Source organism: Myxine glutinosa, chromosome 1 (genome assembly GCF_964187855.1).
Source record: "Myxine glutinosa chromosome 1, kmMyxGlut1.1, whole genome shotgun sequence".
In the NCBI taxonomy this organism is placed as follows: domain Eukaryota; kingdom Metazoa; phylum Chordata; class Myxini; order Myxiniformes; family Myxinidae; genus Myxine; species Myxine glutinosa.
Genome location: NC_136261.1, coordinates 16,960,579 through 16,985,601, shown reverse-complemented (window position 1 = coordinate 16,985,601; position 25,023 = coordinate 16,960,579). Strand labels below are relative to the sequence as shown.

At 46.2% G+C, this 25,023-nt stretch overlaps 1 protein-coding gene across 1 annotated transcript in view; it reads left to right on the top strand.

The window, feature by feature from the left end:
- The first annotated feature begins 2,862 nt into the window (after positions 1-2,862).
- The window catches only part of LOC137421522 (uncharacterized), a 57,936-nt gene continuing 35,775 nt past the window's right edge, over positions 2,863-25,023 (top strand). Inside the window, exons 1-2 of the mRNA XM_078785075.1 lie at positions 2,863-2,918; positions 16,816-16,869. Of these exons, the coding sequence (XP_078641201.1) occupies positions 2,864-2,918; positions 16,816-16,869 (109 nt within the window). The 5' untranslated portion in view covers position 2,863. The remainder of the gene's footprint in view (positions 2,919-16,815; positions 16,870-25,023) is intronic.

The window sequence follows — 25,023 nt, the reverse complement described above, 5'->3', positions numbered from 1 at the left end:
AACTTCTAATCTGGTGTGTGGGTGTATCTAGGCATAAGGAAGAACCCGATTGAAAATTGGGTCGCCACGTCAAAATCCAAGATGACCGCCGCCATGTATGTCTGAACATTGTGAGCGGAATATCTTGAAAAATAAGCGAAGTACCAACTTCTTATCTGGTGTCTGGGTGTATCTAGGCAGAAGGAAGAACGCTGTTGAAAATTGTGTCGCCACGTCAAAATACAAGATGGCCGCCACCATATATATGTCTGAACCTTGTGAGCGAAATATCTTGAAAAATAAGCGAAGCACCAACGTCTTATATGGTGTGTGGGTGTATCTACAAATAAGGAAGAACGCTATTGAAAATTGGGTCGCCACGTCAAAATCCAAGATGGCCGCCACCATATATATGTCTAAACCTTGTGAGTGGAATATCTTGAAAAAGTAAGCGAAGTACCAACTTCTAATCTGGTGTGTGGGTGTATCTACGTATAAGAAAGAACGCTATTGAAAATTGGGTCGCCACGTCAAAATCCAAGATGGCCACCGCCATGTATGTCTGAACCTTGTGAGCGGAATATCTTGAAAAATAAGCAAAGTACCAACGTCTAATCTGGTGTGTGGGTGTATCTAGGCAGAAGGAAGAATGCCATTGAAAATTGGGTTGCCACGTCAAAATCCAAGATGGCCGCCACCATGTATGTCTGAACCTTGTGATCGAAGTATCGTGAAATATAAACGAACTACTCATGTCTAATCTGGTGTGTGGGTGTATCTAGGCATAAGGGAGAACGCTATTGAAAATTGGGTCGCCACGTCAAAATCCAAGATGGCCACCACCATATATGTGCCTGAACCTTGTGAGCGAAATATCTTGGAAAAATAAACGAACTACTAACTTCTAATCTGGTGTGTGGGTGTATCTATGCATAAGGAAGAAGGCTATTGAAAATTGGGTCGCCACGTCAAACTCCAAGATGGCCACCGCCATGTATGTCTGAACCTTGTGAGCGGAATATCTTGAAAAATAAGCGAAGTACCAACTTCTAATCTGGTGTGTGGGTGTATCTAGGCATAAGGAAGAAAGCTATTGAAAATTGGGTCGCCACGTCAAAATCCAAGATGGCCACCTTGCGTCTTCCACTTTGTCGACTCGCATCACTTCACCGACGGGGGACCTAGGCGTAACGCTGGTTCTCGTTTATACACCACCCAAAGTGTTTCGCTCGTTCTCGTTTATACACCACCGAAATTGTGTTTTGCTCGTTTTCTTTCCCAAGCTGCGAAAACTGTTGATCATTTCGTCATTTTGATCATTTCTCCGAGTTCTCCGAGTTAGGATTTCCATCCTTTGTCACACACCGTGTGTGTGTGTGTGTGTGTGTGTGTGTGTGTGTGTGTGTGTGTGTGTGTGTGTGTGTGTGTGTGTGTGTGCGCCTGTGTGTGTGTGTGTGTGTGCCTGTGTGTGTGTGTGTGTGCCTGTGTGTGTGTGTGTGTGTGTGTGTGTGTGTGTGTGTGTGTGTGTGTGTGTGTGTCATGTTTTTTGTGGAGTTGTACTGGAGCGTTCTGATGTGGAATTTCATACACCAAAATAATCGTCATGAGCTGAGTGGATTAGACTAATTAACTACAAATAATCCGGATTAAATTCCCTGTTTTAAATGTGCATCTTGTTGATGTGTAAGGAGAGTTGTGGCATAGATAGAGTAGACGAGCAGTTTAATCGGTCCTTCCACCACGTGATATTCTAATTACAAAATAAATAACAAAAACAAAGATAACATTGTGACAAAGCCTATATTCATTAGTACTAACAATATTAACCACGATAATAATAGTTGCATAATTTGACAACAATAATATCGAACGGGAACGCATAACCCGTCTAATCCCAAACCCGAGAGAGATGGAGTCCCGACTCATGAGTGGCCACGCCCGCGGCCCGCGCTGACCCAATCACATGAGCCAATCATCGTGACGTCATCGTGCTCGGTTCAACTTCGAAAATATGCTCCAGTTGTTTTCACCGAATGACGAGTGTATGAGTGCACTGCAAAGAGAAATTGAAAAAGAGTGCAGCGCCTTCATGGAGAGCAAAATAGCCCCATTTTTGACGATGCACGGCACTTTTTTCTGTGGCACGGCAGGCAAGCCCCAAAGGAGCCCAATTGTGCGCTTCGGGCACGGTGTTGGCAACCCTGGCAACAAGCCTGACCCCCTACCCACTTTCAGGTGGAAATAAATGAAAAGAAAAAGGCAAAAATCACAGGCTCACACTACAACGACATGGCATCAACAGATTGCATGAAAACATTTCTAAGCACAGCAGTAAAAAGGTTCACGCATATAAACATAGCAGCAAAGACAGGTGTGTTATTCCTGAGTGTCACAGATGTGTTATTCCTCGATTTAATAGTTAACGCGAAAGGTTTGACTCGGAATTGTTAGGGCGTGTTAATTGCTGTTGCTTGGTATGAAGACTGTGGCTGCTGGTTACATCGTTTTGGGAAGCACTGCTTATGTTCTGTGCCGCTGATGCGGTGCCTCGGTTACCAGTAAGCTGGTACCAATTTTACCGACGTTGGAAAGAGGACAGAAGACTGAGTCAACCCACCTGGTGTTGTTTCAACAGCAGGACAGGTGCTCAAACTCAACACCCGAAGATCTTCAGCCAGCCGCCCTACCGGTTAAGCCAGCACAGCCTTGGAATTGTGGGTAAAAACTCAATATTCCTGCTTTGCTTTTGAACGTGACGAATCTGCTTCCGCAGAATCCCCAATATGTGCTTGCTCGTGTCCGGCGGATGTTTTATCACGAGGTTTTTGGTTAATATCCTCCTCGTGTCCTCTTGTCCTCAGAGAGAGACACAGAGATGGGGGTTATGGAAGGTGAACCCGATACCTGTGGGCTGCAAATCCCACCTTCCGATTATTCAGGTAAGAGAAGTTCAAAAACCATGTTGATGCTTTCGACTTCGTCACGTGGTAATAATGTTGGGTGAACGTGACGAGTCCTTCGTGCAAGGACCAATGAGATTACAACCTTGCTTGGTGTTCTGATCGACCTCGACAGGTACCTCACCTCACAAGGTGATGTTTTATCGTGTAAATCAATGCACCTTCGCTGTGTAGCACAGTACAGGTGAACGTTGCATGTGGCTGATGTACCTTGAAGGTCCTTTTACATTTTTCGTTCCATGACCAATAAACCATCTTGCCTTCCCCAAGTTGGTTTGTCCCAGCCAAAGTTTCCCATTGAATTACGTTTTGGGGTAAGGATTCTTGTCCACCTCTCCTTTCCTATTCCTCTCCAGGCGCTGCATGACGTCATTACTGGGCCCCGAAGGGTGCACGTGTCGGAATTTACGACTCCCGAGATTAGATTACGTCATGGTTCCTCTACTCCTTCCCATCTTCTATTCTCCCAAAGTCCCAAATCTCATTCTCTTCTGCTCTCCTCCACTCATTTTGTTCCTCTTTTTTTCCAGCCTGTGCAACCAACTTCCACATTCTCTTAATCTCATTCTTCTCTCCATGTTTTCAAAACAGCTGTTCACCATCATTTCGGACCATCCCTCGTCCAAAACTATATTAGGCCCCATAAAAAAAGTATTATCTTATCACCCTCCCTATCCAGGTAGAAATTATGCGATGAGATGATGATGATGATGATGATGATGATGATGATGATGATGATGATGTGATGAGCTGGAGAAGTGATGAGGGAGGGCGGTTTTTTTTTTTTTTGGTTTTTTTTCTTTTTGCACACACAAAGGATCGAACAGTCATTGTGGTAACTGCGCATGCGCATAAAATAAAAACTATCGATCCGATGACTTCCGGAGCGTGAAAGGAATCGTTCGTTGTTATTAGGAAGGAATCGGCCACTTTTGGAGCAAAAAAAAGACCGAAAAGGCGATCGAAAAAAATAATAATCGGAATTTCACCAAAAGTGATGCGCGCGAGGGTGATAAGCTAATACTTTTTGTCCCCCGGTGCACTGCGGAGCAAAAGGGGGGGCTATGGTTTTCCCCTCCGTCCGTCCGTCCGTGTGGGCGTACGTGTGTGCATAAGCGAAGGACCGCATTCGAATTTGGTGTGTGGGTGCAATCCACGTCAAAATCCAAAATGGCCGCCGCCTTGTATGTCTGATGCCATGTATGTCTGAACATTGTGAGCGGAATATCTTGAAAAATAAGCGAAGTACCAACTTATATTCTGGTGTGTGGGTGTATCTAGGCACACGGAAGAACGCTATTGAAAATTGGGTCGCCACGTCAAAATCCAAGATGGCCACCACCATATATATGTCTGAACCTTGTGAGCGAAATATCTTGAAAAATAAGCGAAGTACCAACTTCTAATGTGGTGTGTGTGTGTGTGTGTATCTCGGCATAAGGAAGGACCCTATTGAAAATTGGGTCCCCACGTCAAAATCCAAGATGGCCGCCGCCATGTATGTCTGAACCTTGTGAGCGAAATATCATATCATAGCATGTTTTCTGCGTCTTCCACTTTGTCAACTCGCATCACTTCCCCGACGGGGGACCTAGGCGTAACGCTTGTTTTTATGGGGCCTTATCTGTCCTTGTTAATCCTCCCACCAACAAGCCCAAATCCTTCCAAAAGTTTTTCCGTCCTCCCCAAACCCTTTTTCCTCCCAATATCCCTTCATAGTTTCACCCAAAAGGAGTTGTGAGACAATGTAACACCACTCTCTATCCAGATGTATTTTTGCTTTAAAATTTTGTTTTCTTTGCAACTGCCTGTCCGATCAATGCAAAACCTTTAACATAGGAGGGATTACCCTTGGAGAATATTTTATTTACAATTCTGACATCATCGGTCACATGGTAGGGCAGCCATATTGGATTAAAGGGAAAAAAAATGGACAACTCCGAATCTGCTCAACGAAAAAGATTGAAGCTTGCCAGATGTCATCAACCCCCCACATGGTACAGAGGGTGATAATGATGACATCATCAGTGAAGTGGTATTCCAGCTAAAATTGGTTGAATCAAAACCCTTCTCCTGAAACTTCATGTGTCTGTTCTGTGAATGAAGAAATAGATTGATGATGTAATCGGTCACGGGCTCTGGTGGCCATATTGGATTGAAAATAATGTGAACAAGTAGAGCTGCATTCAAAGTACACCGCCGCCATGCCAAATAAATAAATTAATAAACACTTGATAAACGGATAATAATTAAGTAATTAATGAATCAAAATCAATAAACACTTCCGTTTCCGGTTCCCCGGGTGAGGTTGTGTGTCGTGGGCGATCAGTTAAGGTGTTTTTTTTTCTTCTCGAAGTTAAGTATTTTGTTTTGCTGTGTACGTGTCTGCTATGTTTCTGGTTCGATTGTGTTTTGCATTACATGAAAAATTGTGTATTAATCAGTCAGTTTGGTCGTACATGTTTGGGTCCTGGTTGGCCTTTGCTTCCCTGCAAATGTCCCAGTCGTGTCATATGGTCTTTTGTTATTCACGTTCGATCTCTCGCTGGATTTTTTTTTTTCACCCCCTCTTTTTTCTCTAACTTCTTATGCTTTTTTGATGTGTTAAAAACAAAAAGAAAAAAAAATAATAATAATAATTACGGTCTCCCCTCCCCCGCCTGTGTACACATGTTCAACCGACGGTTTTGCTTTAGAATGTTTAACTCCCCCCTGCCATGTTGTATTAATTTGTATACCACAACTCTACTTTTTTTTCTTCCTGTTCAAAAGGCTGCAATCAATTTGCTCATTAAATCTTTTCATCACGAAAAAAATTCAATCTCGTACAATTCTTCCTTTCTTCATTCTCCAAACTCATTTTCATTCCTCCCCTCCTCAAACATATCTCTGATTTGAATATTTCAAGAAACCCAGTCTGTGACAAATCTTAGATTTTCTTTAATCATTCAAAACTTCAAATCTCTCCCCTCACCCCTCTCCTTCAAAACTCCCAACCCACCCCTCCCCCATAAAACTCCCAACTCACCCCCTCCCCATCACAACTCCCAACTCGCACCTTCCACTCAAATTTCTCCCCTCAAATCTCCCACGTCACCCCTCTCCTTCAAAACTCCCAACCCACCGAACCCCCATAAAACTCCCAACTCATCCCCTCCCGCCTCCCCATCACAACTCCCAACTCACACCTTCCACTCAAATTTCTCCCCTCAAATCTCTCCCCTCACCCCTCTCCTTCAAAACTCCCAACCCACCCTCCCCCATAAAACTCCAAACTCACCCCCTCCCCATCACAACTCCCAACTCACACCTTCCACTCAAATTTCTCCCCTCAAATCTCCCACGTCACCCCTCCTCCTCAATTCTCCCCTCGTCCCTCCCCTTCAAACCTCCCGCCTCACCATTTTTCTTCAATTCTCCCCTCTCACTCCTCCTCTAAGTTGCCTCTTAACTCCTTCACAAAGCTGCCTCCTCCCTGCTTCCTCTCCCTTCCAACTCATACCTCCGCATCCTCCAACCTTCCACTCACTCTGCCATCCCTCAAACAACACCTCACTGTGCCTCATCCCATCACCATCAAACCTTTTGTCCTCCTCATCCTTCCCCTTCTCCTTGTGCTCCTGCAATCTCCGACACACTGTCAACAGCTCTCCCCACCTCCCCCTTTCCTCCCATCCTTCCATGATGCCCCCCTCCCTCTTCCTTAACAGTGTGGACGTCAAACATCCAGGGCTTTTGCTCAAACCTGACTGATCTCTCCATACAGGTCGCTTCAGACAGAACAGACTTAATCTGCTTAACAGAAACATTCCTCCTTCAAGATATCTCTGATTCCTTAATTTCTCTTCCTGGTTACTCCCTCCTCCGGTATGATAGACTTGAGCCTCGTCCGGGTGTTGAGGTTGCTATCTTTATCAAAAACTCTCTTCCTCACTCTCTCTGCACTGCCCTCTCTCCACCTCACCCCCAGCAGTACCTCTGGCTACGGGTTCCTCTTTGCTCCCACCTTTTGTTCATATGTGTTTTGTACCGTCCACCAAACAGTGATGACTCCATTTACATCTGGCTGTGACAACATGGACCAACTTCTATCCACTCACCCCAACTCTCCCTTCCTCATATGTGGCGACTTCAAATGTCATCATGCCAGCTGTCTGGGTGCCTCTCTCAACTCTCTCACCAGTACCTCTCTCACCAGCCTTGGCACCTCAGCAAAGAACTTCTGCAACTCATTGGGACTGACACAATCTGTCAATTTTCTGACCTGGATCTCAGTCAACGGTACATCTTCTCTTCTAGACTTGGTTACGACTAACTTCCCTGCAAATGTCTGCTGTTCTTCTTCTGCTCCAATCGGTTCATCTGATCATTTTCTTGTTAAAGTGAACATCTCTCTGACCATTCTAAGAGAGCCTCATCAACATTGTCGAGTTTGTCATTTTACTCAGGCCGACTGACACGGTCTTCAATCAGCCATCAATCATCTGGACTGGTCTCCCATCTCTACTGCCGCTGACACCAACTCATTATGGGAATTCTTCCAAAGAAAATTGCTCTCTCACGCACTGATTTATCCCATCTCGTCTTCAGTTGCAATAACCTTCCTCCCATCCATGGTACACAGAATCTTGTGGTGAGGCAGTTGCCCTGAAGCAACTTGCCTTAGCGTCCTGGAAGGCAAATCAAATGGAAGGCAATCTCATTGCCTTTCACAAAGCCGGGAACAAGTGTGTGTCCACCCTCAGGAGAGCCAGCAAACAATATCTCTCTACCCTCAAGACTGAACTGTCAAACCTGTCTCCCTCCTCCAAATCCTGGTGGCATCTGGTCAAATCTGTTTCTGGTGTTTGTTCCCCCTCCATCCCCTCCCTTACCTCAAACGGCTACACAGCTGACTCCGCACGTGAAAAGCCGAATGCATCATCTCTGTGTTTGCCTCAAAATGTTGTGTCCAAACCCTCATCTCTGTGTCATCTCTGTGTTTGCCTCAAAATATTGTGTCCAAACCCCATCGCTCTCTGTACCGACTGTACCCAGTCATATCCAGCTGCTCCTGGACTCTGTGTCCTTCTCTCCTGACAAGGTGGAGAAGTTTCTTTCAATCCTCAAGGGCATCAGCCCATAGGTCCTAAAATCCTCCTCTGCCGCTCTTTAACACCCTCTCTCGATTCTCTTCAACCTCTCCTTTGCTTAAGGTCATCTGCCATCAGCTTGGAAATCAGCCAACATTACCGCTTTACACAAAAAATGTGCAAAAAAAGATCCTTGCAACTGCAGACCAATCAGCCTGCACCCAATCATCAGCAAGGTCATGGAATCCATCATTGCTTCTGATATGAAATCTTTCCTCCTCTCCAATGGCTTGATCTCTGATCGTCAATTTGGATTCAGACCAGGTCACTCTACTCTGGACATGTTGCTTCTGCTGTCTCAACAATGGATGGAGGGCCTCAATGCCAAACATTAAATCAGAGCTGTCTCCCTTGACATATCTCTTGCCTTCGATACAGTCTGGCACCCCGCTCTGCTCACCAAACTCTCCTCCTATAGTATCCATGGAAATCTCCACGCATAGCTTGTGGACTTCCTCTCCGGTCGCAGTCAACGTGTGGCCCTGAATGGAATTCTCTCAGCCCCCCCCCCCCCTTCCTGTTTAGGCTGGCGTTCCTCAAGGCAGTTTTCTGGGCCCTGTGCTTTTTTTGGTTTTCATCAATGAGCTTTCCGACTTTCTGGAAAATCCTCTATCTCTTTGCTGATGACTCCACTCTCTGCCGCACCATATCTTAACCCTCAGATCGGCAGGCAGCAGCCTCTTCACTCTCTGCAGACCTGGACAAAATCACAAACTGGTCAAACAAGTGTAACATGTCTTTTTATCCTGACAAATCTTGCACTCTCACGGTGTCTCTCCGAAAAGACCATCTGGAAAACCCTCCCATCTTCTTTCTCAACAATCCTCTTAAAGAAGTTCTGTCACTCAAGCTTTTGGGCCTCACTATCAGCCATGATCTTTCCTGGGAAAACAACATTTCCAAGCTGGCATCCAAAGCCAGTCACTGAAGTCCTTCCTTGGCACCTCTGAGCTCCTCACCACATACAAAGCTTTCATCCACAGCTTGATGGATTACTGCTCTCCCCTCTGGGCTTGTGCTCCGGCCTCACACTTAGCTCGGCTTCACGCTGTGGAAACCAAATCTTTCAGGATCATTGGTATCTCCCGTGATGAAGCTGATTCTGAGGGCCTTTCACACTCTCACCACAGGCAGGTTGGTGGTCTTTCTGTGTTCTACTGAGTCCTCTCTTGCCCAGCTTCCCCAGCTCTGTCTGTGCTATGTCCCCCAAATATTCTTGCAGGACACACAGGAACTGCCAGCAACCCTCTTCTGGTGAAACTGCGAAAATCAAGATTGTTCTCTTTCACTCTTTTATTCCTCTTTTTTCCGCCTCTGGAACAAACTCTCACACTTTCTTCAATCCCGATGCCCGATGCTCCCCCTTCCTCTTCATTAACGGTATGGACCTCAAACATCCGGGGCCTTCGCTCAAACTTGACTGACCTCTCCATACAGGTTGCTTCTGACAAACCAGATGTGATCTGCTTAACAGAAACTTTCCTCCTTCATGATGTCTCTGATGCCTTGGTATCTCTCCCAGGTTACTCCCTCCTCCGGTATGATAGACCTGAGCCTCGTCCTGGAGGTGGGGTTGCTATCTTTATAAAAAACTCTCTTCCTCACTCGCCCTCCACTGCCCTCTCTCCACCTCACCCCCAGGAATACCTTTGGCTACGGCTTCCCCTTCGCTCCCACCTTTTGTTCATATGTGTGTTGTACCGTCCACCAATCAGCGATGACTCCATCTACATCTCACTGTCTGATAATATGGACCAACTTCTATCTACCCATCCCAACTCTCTCTTCCTCATATGTGGTGATTTCAATTGTCACCATGCCAGTTGGCTGGGTGTGGGTACCTCTCTCACCAGCCATGGCTCTTCAGCAAAGGACTTCTGCGACTCACTGGGACTGACACAATCTGTCAATTTCCCGACCCGGATCTCAGTCAACGGAGCATCTTCTCTTCTGGATTTGGTTATGACAAACTTCCCTGAAAATGTCTGCTGCTCTTCTTCTGCTCCAATCGGCTCATCTGATCATGTGCTTGTCAAAGTGGACATCTCTCTGACCATTCTCAGAGAGCCTCCTCAGCGTCGACGAGTCTGGCATTTCACTCAGGCCAACTGGCACGGTCTTCAAGCAGCCATCAATCATCTGGACTGGTCTCCCATCTCTACCGCCTCTGACATCAACTCATCCTGGGAATTCTTTCAAAGTAAATTGCTCTCTCTCATGCACAGATTTATACCATCTCGTCTTCAGTTGTCATACCCTTCCTCCCGTCCATGGTACACGGAATCTTGTGGTGAGGCTGTTGCCCTGAAACAACTTGCTTTCGTCTCCTGGAAAGCAAATCCAACGGAAGGAAATCTCATTTCCTTTCACAAAGCCCGAAACAAGTGTGTGTCCACCCTCAGGAGAGCCAGGAAACAATATCTCACCATTCTCAAGACCGAACTCTCTTATCTGTCTCCCTCTTCCAAATCCTGGTGGCGTCTGGTCAAATCTGTTTCTGGTGTTTGTTCCCCCTCCATCCCCTCCCTCACCTCAAACGGCTTAACGGCTGACTCCGCACGTGAAAAAGCTGAATGCCTCAACTCTGTGTTTGCCTCTAAATCTTGTGTCCCAAACCCATCCCTCTCTGTACCCACCGTACCCAGTCGTACCCAGCTGCTCCTGGACTCTGTGTCCTTTCCTCCTGACAAGGTGGAAAAGTTTCTGGCAACCCTCGACTCTGATTCTGCAACTGGTCCTGACGGCATCAGCCCACGGGTCCTAAAATCATGTTCTTCTGCACTTTCACTCCCTCTTTCTGTTCTCTTCACCCTCTCTTTTGCTCAAGGTCATCTGCCATCTGCTTGGAAATCAGCCAACATCACCGCTTTGCACAAAAAAGGTGCAAAAACAGATCCCAGCAACTGCAGACCAATCAGCCTTCTCCCAATTATCAGCAAAGTCATGGAATCCATCATTGCTTCAGATATTAAATCTTTCCTCTTCTCCAATGGCTTGATCTCTGATCATCAATTTGGTTTCAGACCTGGTCACTCTACTCTGGACATGCTGCTTCTGCTTTCTCAACAATGTATGGAGGTCCTCAACGCCAAACAGGAAATTAGAGCTGTCTCCCTTGACATTTCACGTGCCTTCGATACGGTCTGGCACCCTGCTCTGCTCTCCAAACTCTCCTCCTTTGGTATCCATGGAAATCTCCACGCATGGCTGGCGGACTTCCTCTCTGGTCGTAGTCAACGTGTGGCCCTGAATGGGTTTCTCTCATCTCCTCTTCCTGTGCAGGCTGGAGTTCCCCAAGGTAGTGTTCTGGGCCCTGTGCTTTTTCTGGTCTTCATCAATGATCTCTCTGACTCTCTTGAAAATCCTCTCTATCTCTTTGCTGACGACTCTACTCTCTGTCGCTCCATTCCTCATCCCTCAGATCGGCAGTCTGCAGCCTCCTCACTCTCTGCAGACCTGGACAAAATCACAGACTGGTCAAACAAGTGGAACATGTCTTTCAATCCTGACAAATCTCACACTCTTACAATGTCTCTCCGAAAGGACCGACTGGACAACCCTCCCATCTACTTCCTCAACAATCCTCTCCAAGAAGTTCTGTCGCTCAAGCTTTTGGGTCTCACTATCTGCCATGATCTTTCTTGGGAAAACCACATTTCCAAGCTGGCCTCCAAAGCCAGTCGCCGACTGGGCATCCTCCGTCGTGCGAAGTCCTTCCTTGGCACACCTGAGCTCCTCACCACATACAAGGCTTTCATCCGCAGCTCAATGGAATACTGTTCCCCCCCTCTGGGCTGGTGCTCCTGCCTCACACCTTGCTCGGCTTCACGCTGTTGAGGCCAAAGCTTTCAGAATCATTGGAATCTCCTGCGATGTAGTCAACGCCGAGGGCCTTTCACTCACTCACCGCAGGCAGGTTGGTGGTCTTTCTGTCTTCTACCGACTCCTCTCCGGCCTTGCTCCCCCAGCTCTCTCTGTGCTCTGTCCCCCCAATATTCCTTCAGGTCGCACAAGATCTGCCTGCAACCCTCTTCTGGTTAAACTGCCAAAGTCTAGGCTCTCTGCTCACCTTCACTCTTTCATTCCCCTTTTCTCCCGCCTCTGGAACAAACTCCCCCACTCCCTTCAATCCCACTCCTCCCTCCAGGTCTTTAAAACAGCTGTTCACCACCATCTCTTATCTTCCCCCATCGAAAACCTTGATCTTTTCTACCCCCGGTAATTCACCCCAGAGTCCTTGCAGTGTTCATATGTTTTAATCCTCTCCCACCTCCCCCCAAGTCCTCCCGATGTCCCTGCTCTCAAATGTTGTGTTTGTGTCCTTCCCCCTCTCTTTTGTGTCCTTCCCCCTCTCTCCCCATCTTGTCTACCGCTCCCCTTGTTTTTTGTGTTTTGTGTGTCGGTTTGTCTTTTTGTGTGATTAATGTTAGCTCTTTCACGAGCCTCGATCTTGTATACAAAAAAAAAAAAAAAAAAAAAAAAAAAAAATCCCACTCCTCCCTCCAGGTCTTTAAAACAGCTGTTTAACACCACCCCTCCCACCCCCTCCCCTCCTCCCGAGCCCTCTCCTTTCCACCCGATGTCCCTGTTCTCTACTGGTGTGCTTGTGTGCTTCCCTCTCTGTCCCCATCTGATCTCCCCCTCCCTTTATTGTTTTATGTGTCCGTTTATATTTTTTGTGTTTTATGTGCTTATGTGTGTTTAATGTGCTAGCTCTTACATGAGCCTCGATCTTGTATACAAAAATATATATATTAATTGCTCAATCAAAAAGGAAAACATACTATTTTTCCAGAGCACTTGCTCACTATTGTGCCAAAATTTCAGCTTCTGAGCTCAAAGGATGGTTGAGATATTGCCCTGACAAACAAACAAACAAATGAAAAATTGGTCAGAGACCGAGGACTTGCCGGAATGTACTTTTTTATCGGCCATTTTGGGTCAAAATTGCAGGAAATCTATAGATGTATATACGCTAAGCAATGGAAAGTAACTGAGTAAGTGTATGCATATCTCTTGTCCTTTCAGAGTTATAGTGGTTTGAAATATATTTTCAATGAAAACTTGGCCCCCTGACCTTTGACCCCAAAAATTATTAAACTAAGCATTTTTGAGCATTTGCATAAGCATTTGCATTCATCGCAACGATATTTTGGGTGGGTAATCCTGGGACCCCCTGGAGTAAAATCGGCAATATTGTTTTTCCAATTTCAGCTTTGGTCTCCACCATTTTCAGGTTTGGACTCCCGCATCACGTTATTTTCCCGGGTGCCGCACAAATGGCTGCACCGATCGGCTGCACCAATCGCTGCTTGGCTGCACCGATCGCTGCACGGCTGCACCGATCGGACTCAGTGACCTCGGACAAAGACCTTTGATAAGGACATGGGTTGAAGCCTTGTTTGAGAGAATGCCAACCCTGCCATCACGGTCGTCTCTCCACCTCACAATCCCACGAGATATGTGGAAAGGACAACCCAAAACCGATTATCTTCTTGATTCGTATGTAAACATCATTAAAAGTAAATAATGACCTTTGCCAAAGTTCAAACGACAATCTCTACATGAGAGAATTCCTCCTCCCCTCCCTCAACCTCCTCCTCCTCTACCCCCTCCCCTCACCCCTCCTTCCCCCTCCCTCCTCCCCCTCCCCTCCCCTTCCCCCCTCCCTCTTCCTCCTTCCCTTTCCTCCCCCCCCTTAAGCCCCCCCTTACCCTCCCTCCCCCGCCCGGAAACGCCAGGTACTTCTGCTAGTTTCGTATAAATGTGCACAAACATGGTCGACAAATATCCTAATCTATATTACTAGGGCATGCCCGTACTATATATATATCTAAAAGTATATCCCCCCCCCCCCTCTATTTACATGCAATGGTTTGGTCCAAAGCTAACGGCTTGCGAGTACGGTGACAATCCCCCCCCCCCTCTATTTACATGAAATGGTTTGGTCCAAAGCTAACGGCTAGCGGAGTTTGGTAAAGAAATCGCCATAGCGTGCACAAATGCGCAGGAAAGCGAAAGAATCGCAAATTAGTTTTAATTAGTTGTAAAACATAGTTTAACGCCAACATAGCGGCAACATAGTTTGCCAACGTGAAATAAATGAATACGCTCTCAAATGTGCCAAAAAAAAAAAAAAACGCTACCCGTACGCTCTACCCCGCCCGTACGCCCGTAAACAAAAAAAACAACGCTCTTCGCTTCCGCCCTTCGCTCTGACTGAATTGGGAGAAATAATGCGCATAAGAAATCGAGAAATTATTATTTTCTCCGGAAGAAATCGAATTACGTACCGTAATGGCGCACGCGCTGGGCTCAGCATCAGCTCGCTCTCACATCGGCCACGCCTACGCAATAACGCGTTCTGTGATTGGATGCCGGAAGTGCAGTCCTCACTGTCCGGAAGGTCGTATATCGCAGTTACGATGAATCGCAAATTAGTTTGAATTAGTTTAATAATTAGTTTTAAAACATAGTTTAACGGCAACATAGTTTGCCGACGGGAAATAAATGAATACGCTCTCAAATGTGCCATCCGAGGCGGAGTGTGTTCGCCACGTTCGGCACACGTGATAGCTCGCTGCTCTCTGATTGGTTGAATCGTTTTTTGGACATAGCTCGGTAAGTACTTCTGCGATTAATTTAAAACCTTGAAAAGGCACATCCTCGGGTCCCCAGCAATATACCTGGCAAGTTTCAAGTATATCGGACCGGTAGTTGTCGAGAAACAGCGGTCACAGACATACAAACAAACAAACGTACAAACAAACATACACACAGAGATTAGTGGAATTATAGATAGATATAAGAGAGCCTGGTGTTGGCTTAGCGGTTAGGGTGGAGGGCTTGGGATCCTTGGATACTGGGTTTGAATCCCGGTCGATCGCTAAATTAACACCAGGGGGGTTGACTCCGCCTGTCATTCTTCCGTGGTCGGCAAATTGAGTACCAGCTTGCTGGGATGAATGATCCCGGTGTGTACCCCGGTTTAGAATAGGTACACCGTATCCCTGCGCATCGTAAGAGGCGACCAAGGGTTGGCGTCAGGAAGGGCATCCGGCCATAAAAACATTGCCTCAAACAGGGAACCATGATTGTCATGGGGCCCGCAAGGCTAACCCCTGCTCTAGCGGGGAAAATGGCCTTAAAACGATCATTCATTCATTCATTCATATTATATAAGAGGAGTGTCTGCCCGTCCCCAAACTACTCCCTCAGTTTTGGGGCTAGCCCCGCCAAACCAAATTTCGGGTGCCAGCGGATGTTGTAAGGTAGGTAGGATGTTTCAAGAATTCCTCAATAAAATTATGATTTCGAAATTAACTCGATACGAACCTGCCACAAATCCGGAAGTGGACAGATGACGGCAATGAGCTGGTTTGATAATATCTCAATACAACCGTCATTTATAACAGTATTTTGTTATAAATTTATGATTGGAATGACGTTTGGAATTGAGTGAAGACAATTACGATTTTGAATTTATAATTGTATTCACCCAACCGAACGGAACTACTCCACATTCGGATTTAAATATTTGTTTTTGTCACGAATGTTGGTAAAAGTTTTTTTAAAATATATATTAATGCTATTTCATCTGTGATTGGAGTTATGCTGTTTGGATTGAATATAGAGATATTGAGTTCAAGTGAATGACGAAATGCAGTGAAGGTTTCTACTTTCTAAGCGTGACATTCGCGGATCGCCATATGCAGATTCGCCATCGACTGGGTATAGAACCATTCAAACGGGTACGTTTTTCGTGGAAGTCTTTCACGAACCTGCTGTCCATGTCTGACGTGTGACTGAAGGTGCTACAGGAATGTGCAATTTATTGGTTTCATGCTTTAGCATTCACCGTGTCCGCATTGTTTGTTTGCTTTCAGTTCCCCAAACGTGCGTAGCACGGGCACCTTGCTCGTAATCAATATAATTATGGATAATGGCAATGTATGTGACATAATGTGGTGCATATGAATGATATAGATATATGGGCTATAATATCATTGTGCCATAATAACAGCGTATTTGGTTCACTATTTTTTTTGCTCAAAATGGTATTTTTGGTATTTTTGCTCAAAATGAGCACACGAGGCGAGACTGTGTGCTCTACCGAATGCCGTTCCTGTTTGTCCAAGTTTTCCTCGATTTTTATCATTGAGCGCTGCCATTGGTGTCCGCCCCTCCTTCTACTGGTTCTTTTGTTCTGTTACACTCTCGCTATTTTAGCCTGGTGTTGGCTTAGCGGTTAGGGTGCCGGCTTGGGATCCTGGGTTCGAATCCCAGTCGATCGCTGAATTAACGCCAGGGGGGTTGACTCAGCCTGTCATCCTTCTGAGGTCGGCAAATTGAGTACCAGCTTGCTGGGATGAATGATCACGGTGTGTACCCCGGTTTAGAATAGGTACACCGTATCCCTGCGCATCGTAAGAGGCGACCAAGGGTTGGCGTCAGGGAGGGCATCCGGCCATAAAAACATTGCCTCAAACAGGGAACCATGATTGTCATGAGGGCCCGCAAGGCTAACCCCCGCTCAAGCGGGGAAGATGGCCTTAAAACGATCATTCATTCATTCATTCACACTCTCGCTATTTTACGAGCCTTGACTTTGTGTGCAACAACAAAATACAATTCGAAAGTGAAGAGGGAATTGTTTGAGGTAGTAATGAATTTCTGCTTTAACAGTTTTGGATTTTGTCTGCACACAAACGTTATTATTAGTCTCTAATGTGATGTGTTTACAGATCTTCACATTATAAAGGTTGAACCTGAAGCTTTGGAAGCTTTGGATCGAAAAGGTGATGAGAGTTTTGCACTCTTCAAATATATTTTGTTGCTTATTGTTTTGTGAATTACTTTGTGGAGATTTCATGGTATTGTTGAATTGACTCAGTTGCATTCCTACTCAATGCTGTGCTTTTTCCATTATATTTTCTTGGGGAGTTGGAGTGGGAATATTTTGTGGTTGGGTTGGGTAGTGGAGGTGGTGCAAATTGCACTTCTGAGTTTTGCTTAAAGTAGCTTTGGGACCTGGTGTTGGGCTAGCGGCTAGGGTGCCAGCTTAGGATCCTAGGATCCTGGGTTCGAATCCCGGTCGATCGCTGAATTAACGCCAGGGGGGTTGACTCAGCCTGTCATCCTTCCGAGGTCGGCAAATTGAGTACCATTTCACTGGTAATTCCCTGTTTGTCGTAAAAAGGCGACAAAAAAGGTTGGCGGCAGGTAGGGCATCCGGTCGTAAAACATTGCTTCAAAAAGGAGACCAAAAAACAACAACAACCACAGTCCCCGAAAAAGGCTAACCCCCGCTTGCGGGGAAAAATGGCCTCTAAAGGTGGTTTTTTTTTTGGTTTTTTTAGCTTTGGAGAGCTCGTGAGTGAGTTGTTCTTCATCACTATTTATGAAATTTATATCTTGTTTTGAAATTGACTTGAGGGGGGAGGGGGGGAAGGATAAAGGGATTAATTAATTAGCAGTTATCTGCAAATTAATGTTTCCATTCGTCATCTCAACATAACCACAATTAGTCTGGTCTGTTAGGGGGATTTTAAGGGGGGATTGTGCAAATTTGTCTACAAGCATGAAACTTGGCACACTTGTAGTTTGTGACCTGCTGAATTCAAATCTGCCGGGAGCCAAAGCCAATTCTCAATGGGAGCGCCATATTTGACACTTCAAAATGGCTGCCACTCAAAAACTGACTTTTCCGTTACTAGCCAACCAAAAGTCACATAATTACAATTAAAAGCACTTTTCTAGGGTTTTGGACCTCACTGATTCTAAATCTGATGTCTGTTTGACAGTAGCCTTGACAGGGATCGCCAAATTGGAAAATCCAATATGGCCGCCGGTGAATATTATAATAAATTTTGCATAACTTTGACACTTAAAGTCATAAATCAGGAAGTAAAACAAGTAAAACCAAGAGATCAAGGTATCCTTTATTGATCAACAAAATCAGGCTAATAACCATTTTTTTTTTTTTTTTTTTTTTTTTTTTTTTGTATACAAGATCGAGGCTCGTGAAAGAGCGAACATTAATCACACAGAAAGACAAACCGACACATAAAACATATAACATCGGGAGCGGTAGACAAGATGGGGAGAGAGGGGGAAGGACACAAACACAACATTTGAGAGCAGGGACCGAGAGACATGGAGACATCGAGAGATCTGAGAGAGGGCGAGGGCTTTGGGGGGGGGGGGGGCATGGGAAGGGGGCGGTGGGAGAGGTATAAAACATATGGACACTGCCAGGACTTCCAGGAAAGAAGTTGGAATTTCAAACAAGGTGGATCTGGGGTGAATTAGCGGGGGTAGAAAAGATCAAGGTTTTGGATGGGGGAAGATAAGAGATGGTGGTGAACAGCTGTTTTAAAGCTGTAACCATTGTAACCATTTAAAGCACAACTGTAACCATTAAGCACTATGTTAATATTAATTAATTAATTTACATATATTAATAGTAAATCAATCAATAAATGTATCAATCCTATCACGTGTGACTGGTGTCACACTGATTCATGAATTCTCATTGTTCGCACATCCACCTTCGCATTTGCACAAAATTGTGCAACGAACGCCAGCTCTGCAGCACTTGCAGTTCCCTGTGCATGACTTCGCACAGCCACACTGCAAAAGGATGGAACAGGCCTTGCTGCTGTCCTCAAGGGTTGTCCAGAAGGGCAACCACCCACCACTGCTGTCCTTGTGCCACCCCCAGTCATGGAAGTCAGGGATGTCCTGGTAAACAGACGTTGCCTGACTCCAGAAGAAGCTGGCCTGCAGCATTGCTCTGCGGATGTGTTGATATAGAGCAGCTTGTGTTGGTGGTAAGGCCTCTAGTGTCTTCTTCCCACTTGTGAAGAGTCGAAGCCTAGCCTCATTGACTCTTTTCAGACCACAGCCCTTGCTGTACATGACTACAACAAAGCGCTCTAGAGTGCGCATGTGCTGGGACTGTGGGCTGAGCTCTTGGGGTTCACTGGTGAGGGCAACAAGGGTGTCCGTCAGTCCTGGTGTGCTCTGCCAGGCTGACCAGGCTGACTTCTTACCACATCCCAGGAAGTGTGACACAGTGTCACAGCCTGTGACCGCGTGGAATAGTGGCAGTGCCAGGCACGTTGATGGTCCCAGCTGGGCAGAGAGAGTGTGGATAGGAATGTCACGCATCTTCTTCCCACTGCCGAGACAGACCCACAACTGGGACAGCCCAAGTGATGAAAAGAAGTGAATGGCCAGGATGACCATATCACTGTCGACTGTGCGCACCAAGGCAACCTGGTGGCGCTGCTGTGCTGCATGGGCAAGATGGAGCAGTATCCTGGTATCAGCCTCAGTGTGGTTACATGGCTGAAGACCAGACACGTCATGTTGTTTGTTGGAGAGAACACTCTCCTTGTTGGTGCTGAGGAGAAGTCTCCCACCCAGATCCTGCTTTACAAGCTGTGCACTCAGGAAGGGGAACAGTTCCCTCTTGTTGTCAGTATTCTTGAGGAACCCAGTGTTCCAGTCCTTCTTTGGAATATGGGTCTGGCCATCCCCAATCCTGGTACATGGGCCTAAGCCACGACGATGGTGTGTCAGGGTTTTGAGGTTGTCCTCTGGGTAGGTGTCCCAGACAGCATCTACCCGTGTGACAGTTGGAGTTACCTGTGACTCCACAAATGGCACCAAATGCTGTGACACATAATCAGTGAATGTGTGTGCTGAGGTCGGCCGCACCATGTGAACAACAGCTGCCATGTCAAGTACCACAACTGTACCACAGCTGCAGCTGAGCGACCAGTGGGTGCCTTTAGGTGCTCTAGAATGTCCGACTTTTTGCCAGACCTGAGTGATCCTTGGTTTGAGAGACTAGGTGGTTCTCTCTGATTCTCATACCGGAAGAACTCTTCCATGTCTGCATCAGGTCGAGACTGCAAGGACAGGAAAAGCTTGGTTATGAGGGAAGAGTTTCTCTGAGCACTGCCTGATGTGCCTCCCTTTTTGGTGGTAACAGGGCGATTGGCAAATGTGAGGACATTTTGGTGTTTGAGAGTGTTTGTTATTGGCAAAGTGTCCTTGTCTAGAGTCTGTGTTACAAACTTGGCATGCAGATCTTTTCCAAGGTTATGAAGCTGGGCAAGCGATGCAACAACTTCATCTTTCATGACCTCCTGTGTGTGTAGAGCCACAAGCTCATGGCCATTGGCAAAGGGATTACCTAGCTGTTCAGCTATCTCCACAAATGACAGAACATCTTTCTTGTACTTAGTCTGCAAAGCACTTGCTTCTTCGTGATGGGTAGTGCGTGAGCTTGCAGTGTCCAACACAGCCTCAAACTCCTCGATACATCTAGAGCAGTCGGGACTTGCTAGCATGAAAAGAGTGAGGGCCTCAGGGTTTTCATACAGACCAACTGCACCACCATGGGCCTGAAGGTTCTGGTTTGACTGCTCATGAGATTGGTCCTTGCCAATGAGGCTGAACTTGTGAGGTGACCTCTGGACAACAAAGTTCCCCTTGAGAAACTCAGCATACAACTGTGGGTGCTTCTCAGGCAACTGGACCATATTCCGCACATGCACTGGTAGCCAACGAGCATAGTTTGTGTGGTCCATCACATGGAACCAGGAGCACAGCTCATCACAGACCTGCACATACAGCAGGAAGTCTCCCTCACAGAGAGAAAGGATGAAGCGGCACATTAGGAGCTCCAGGTCCACGATTGTAGACCAGAACATGAACATGGGATTGTGAGTTCTGGACCTTTGAGCCCAGATCTCTAGAGACTCAGGTGGTCCCTCAACACCAGAGCAGTAATTGGAGTATGACTTCTGTCTGAGGAGATACAGACCCATGACAGAGACCTGGTGAGCATAGCGAGTGCGCTTTATATGATGCTCATGAAGCACAGACTGGGCACGGCCAGATGTGAGGACCTGGGCCTGAGTAAGAATGTTGCTCCACCCAGAGTCCCGCAGCAACTTACCAATCATCTGGTGCATTTTGTCCTCTATGTGTAGAGCGCCCATCATCAGGACCAGCTTATCTTCCCCCATTGTGTCAGGGAATGACCACTGCAGCTGCTTAGCGATGGCATACAGAGGCTGGTCACCACCAAGCACAGGAGTTTGACCAGGGTTGAGGGCCTCTGTGCCTTGCATTGTGAGATGCATTGCATGTTTCATCATAGAAGGTGTGGCTGCTTTGTCAGGGAACAGAGGTAGAACCCCTATCAATGCCTTAGGCTTCACAGAGTCATCACTCATGAGTCGGGAGTTGTAGCCTGACCAGGTGATGACTTCACCTTCTGGCAATGTGTCCTGTTTCAGCACTGTGGACACATGTGCCATCCAGGACTCATCCTTGAATTTGGCTCCATGTAGCAGATTATGAGATGGCTGAGAATTGAGATCTGGAGTACATGGTACATGCAAATCATTGCTTGAGAATTCAGCTGGCTGAACCACTGTGTAGGATTCAGGAAGTTGTGGTACAGTAGTGTCTGTAGGATCCAGCTCGATAGAGGGTCGCTGTACTCCTTGGTTGTCCCAAGACAGGTGGTTTGTCACGCTGATTGCTGTCCCATGGAACTCATCATGGGAGAAGTTACCTTGGTTGCTGCTATCCAAGTTGTCTACATCAAAGGTCACGAAGACCCCACTACGGATGCTTGTGGGCAGCACAACTCCATCCTGGACAAACTGTTTGACGTGTGCTCGTGCCATGGATCGCCTGATCTCCAAGACACGACTGTAAGACACAGAAACCCCAAAGGCATTGGCATTATTGATCTCTTTCTTCCGCCTACCCTCACCATGCAGCTTGAGGCCCTGGTACAAAGGGAAAGGGGTCTCATGTTCTTTGTTGTGACGGATGTTGCTGGACTTTGTGGCATGATGTGAACCACTGCAGGTATTATAAATAATCTGCTGGGCAATGGCGCTTGCAACTCTTGCCCTGCCTTGTACCTGCGCCTGCAACTCCTCATTGCTCTGTTCACGCAAGATTGAGGGGCCCTGGAGCAGGATGTTGAGGAAGCTTCTCAGCTGTCCAGGGATGGGAGATGTCAGGGAATCAGAGGCAAAAGAACCAGTAAATGGTTCTTGCCTCTGGAGACAGCATTTCCTAAGTATTACTGCTGCTCGCATCAACAACAAAGCATCATCCTGACCTATCTGGGACTTATGGGCTTCAGCTATTAGATCTCCAACGTTCTGGTTGCTAGAGATATAGACTTCCTTGCCCTGGGAGAACTCTGTCGACTCAGGAAGCAGCTTCAGAAGATACTCCTTGAACCGTGTGGCATGTGGTTCCCTGGTATCAGAACAGGGAATTCCCTGTTGCTCCACAAGTGTTCTATATAACTGTCGCAAAGCAGACAGTTTGAAGACTGAGTCAGAGTCCTCGACTAAAGCAACAATTTGCGCAATGGCAACTGAATTGAAGTGAGAGGCAGGAGGACCTGCAGATGATCTGCGATCCTCAGCACGAGCTGAGTCTCTCAGGTGCAAGTAACACTGTACATGATAGTAAGTGTCACCAGCGTGGGCATCAGCTGCATGGGCAATCAGTTTGCCCAGAAGATTGAAATTGTTGGTGCTCTGAGCCCAGGTCTTTAAGTTTGTGTCTACATTAAATGTTTCAACTTTACATAGATTCTTTTGGTCCTGTCCCTCACATATTATGCAACAAGGAGACTTCTGAGGAGCAGAAGACACTGCAAAACTGGACCGTAGTTTCTTAGGTGAGTTTGGGTCACTAGAATCCTATTTTTCAGTGAACCTTCTCAGGCGAGAGTTACTGCAGTAGGTTCTGCAAACTTTGTGATATTTGGCATTGTGTGTCTGAAGCGTCTTAGCAATGCCCTGGCCCTCATCAAGCTGAGCCCATGACACTTTCAAACAAGAAGGCATGACACCAATGGCTTTAAAACCATTCAGATCTTTCTCAATTGAAGCAAGGCCCTCTTCCGTTGGCGTCTGCAACCGTTCATCCTTTTCTTCTTGGCAGACACAGCAAAGCTCCCAGTTGATGGCATCCATCCTTGCCATCCACCACCAGTACAGCTAGGACTTCTATTCTCTATTCTTCTATTCCCACAGCAGAACGACAGGCACCTGAAAAAAAAAAAATTTTTAAATTAAAAAATTAAAATTTAAAAAAATTGTCAAGCATAAAAAAAAAAAATGTTACATTTCCTGTCAAGGCTACTGTCAAACAGACATCAGATTTAGAATCAGTGAGGTCCAAAACCCTAGAAAAGTGCTTTTAATTGTAATTATGTGACTTTTGGTTGGCTAGTAACGGAAAACTGAATAAAAACCCGTCAACTGAACATGCACCTCCAGTTGAAGATGGAGACCAGTCAAAGGGTGCGTCACAAGCTGGAAACCAGTCAGATGGTGCGTCAAGTGAACCTCTATCGAGCTGGATCCTACAGACACGACTGTACCACAACTTCCTGAATCCTATACAGTGGTTCAGCCAGCTGAATTCTCAAGCAATGATTTGCAGTTGGAGTATTGGATCTAGAGGGGCAATTCACCATCCGAGCTGCTGTAGGTGGCAGTTAGAGTCGAGTAGTGGCCTCGAAGATTGGAGCCAGACTTCATGCTGTACTGGTTTGGGGAATGTACTGATGAGCACGCCTCCATTCCAGTCCAACTGACCTCACTCTGTGCCACCCTCCAGCACCTCAAAGGAGGGAAGGCCCTCCTCGACATCCCCATCTTCTTTCTCTTCCCCATCTCATGTCCTGTATTAGCCGATGATCCAATTCCAGAAAGAGCTCTATTTAAGGAGTTTGCTGCACCCCCCACCCCTCCCCCCCCCCCCCCCCCCCCTGCTACCAAGGTTTGACGATTGATTATTGTTCCTGAGCTATTTCGGAGTGGCAATCCACTTGTTGTCAATCCCAAAGCCTGCAAGGGAAAAATGTCAACAGCACTTTATGTTAGGTGGGTAGGGTTGGATAAGCGTAAATTTTCACATGCTTCAAAATGGGGGGTATGGGTGTTATAGAGTCTATAGTGCTTCTTGGTATACATTAATCATGACATATCATACACATACACCACTGAAAGAGGAATGAAATACATAATCTATGGTATATCCTTGGAATAAATCAGACAATAATTGAGGTGAATATGACAATTTGTGTATCTTGTCCGTAAATATGCGTAGCCGTTAAAAGCGAACATTTCGACTAAAGCATATCTTACAATCAATCAGGAACCGCTATAAACTGCCAAAGGTCAACTAGATCTATTACATTAGAAGCCTGAGGGTGCCATATGAATAAAACAGAATAAATACATTGAAAATATACCGATGAATGTACACTTTCAACCGTTTTTACATTGCTACCCAGAAATCTGTGAATACGGTTCGCCCGATTGCCACTTGGGGGTGGGGTTGCTTTTCTGGCTGCCTTCTTAATTTGAATTCGTTGACCACTACGTGATATGTATCGCATGAAAGCAGACTGAATTACTGATCCAATGGTGTATTAATGATCACTTTCAGATAAATGTTAACCTCGACAAGGGACTTCACATCACAATTATCATTAATAGCTCATGCCGCATTAGCGGACATTTGTGTTTGGGATTGCTTTTCAGACTTAACTTCAATTTGACTTCCCTGAACAATAATTGTTGCATGTCAATAACATCATTGTCAATGTTGTGATGCAGCACTTAAATACCGGTTAAAACTGGCTTAAATACCGGTTGCTCCAAGGAGGATTCTTTGCTGTCCAGCGCAGTCCTGGCAGTGCATTTGCTCAAGTAGCCGTAGATCAAACCATCAAGCAAACGATGAACAGAGATTCCAAAACGAGTGGAGGGATAGTTGGTATCAGTCTCAACCGAGGTGCTGTGCAACGATGGATTCTAACTGTCCATGACAGAGCAATGATTCTGCAGTTGTGCAAGGGAATGGCAGACTTGACTGATGCTGGAGGT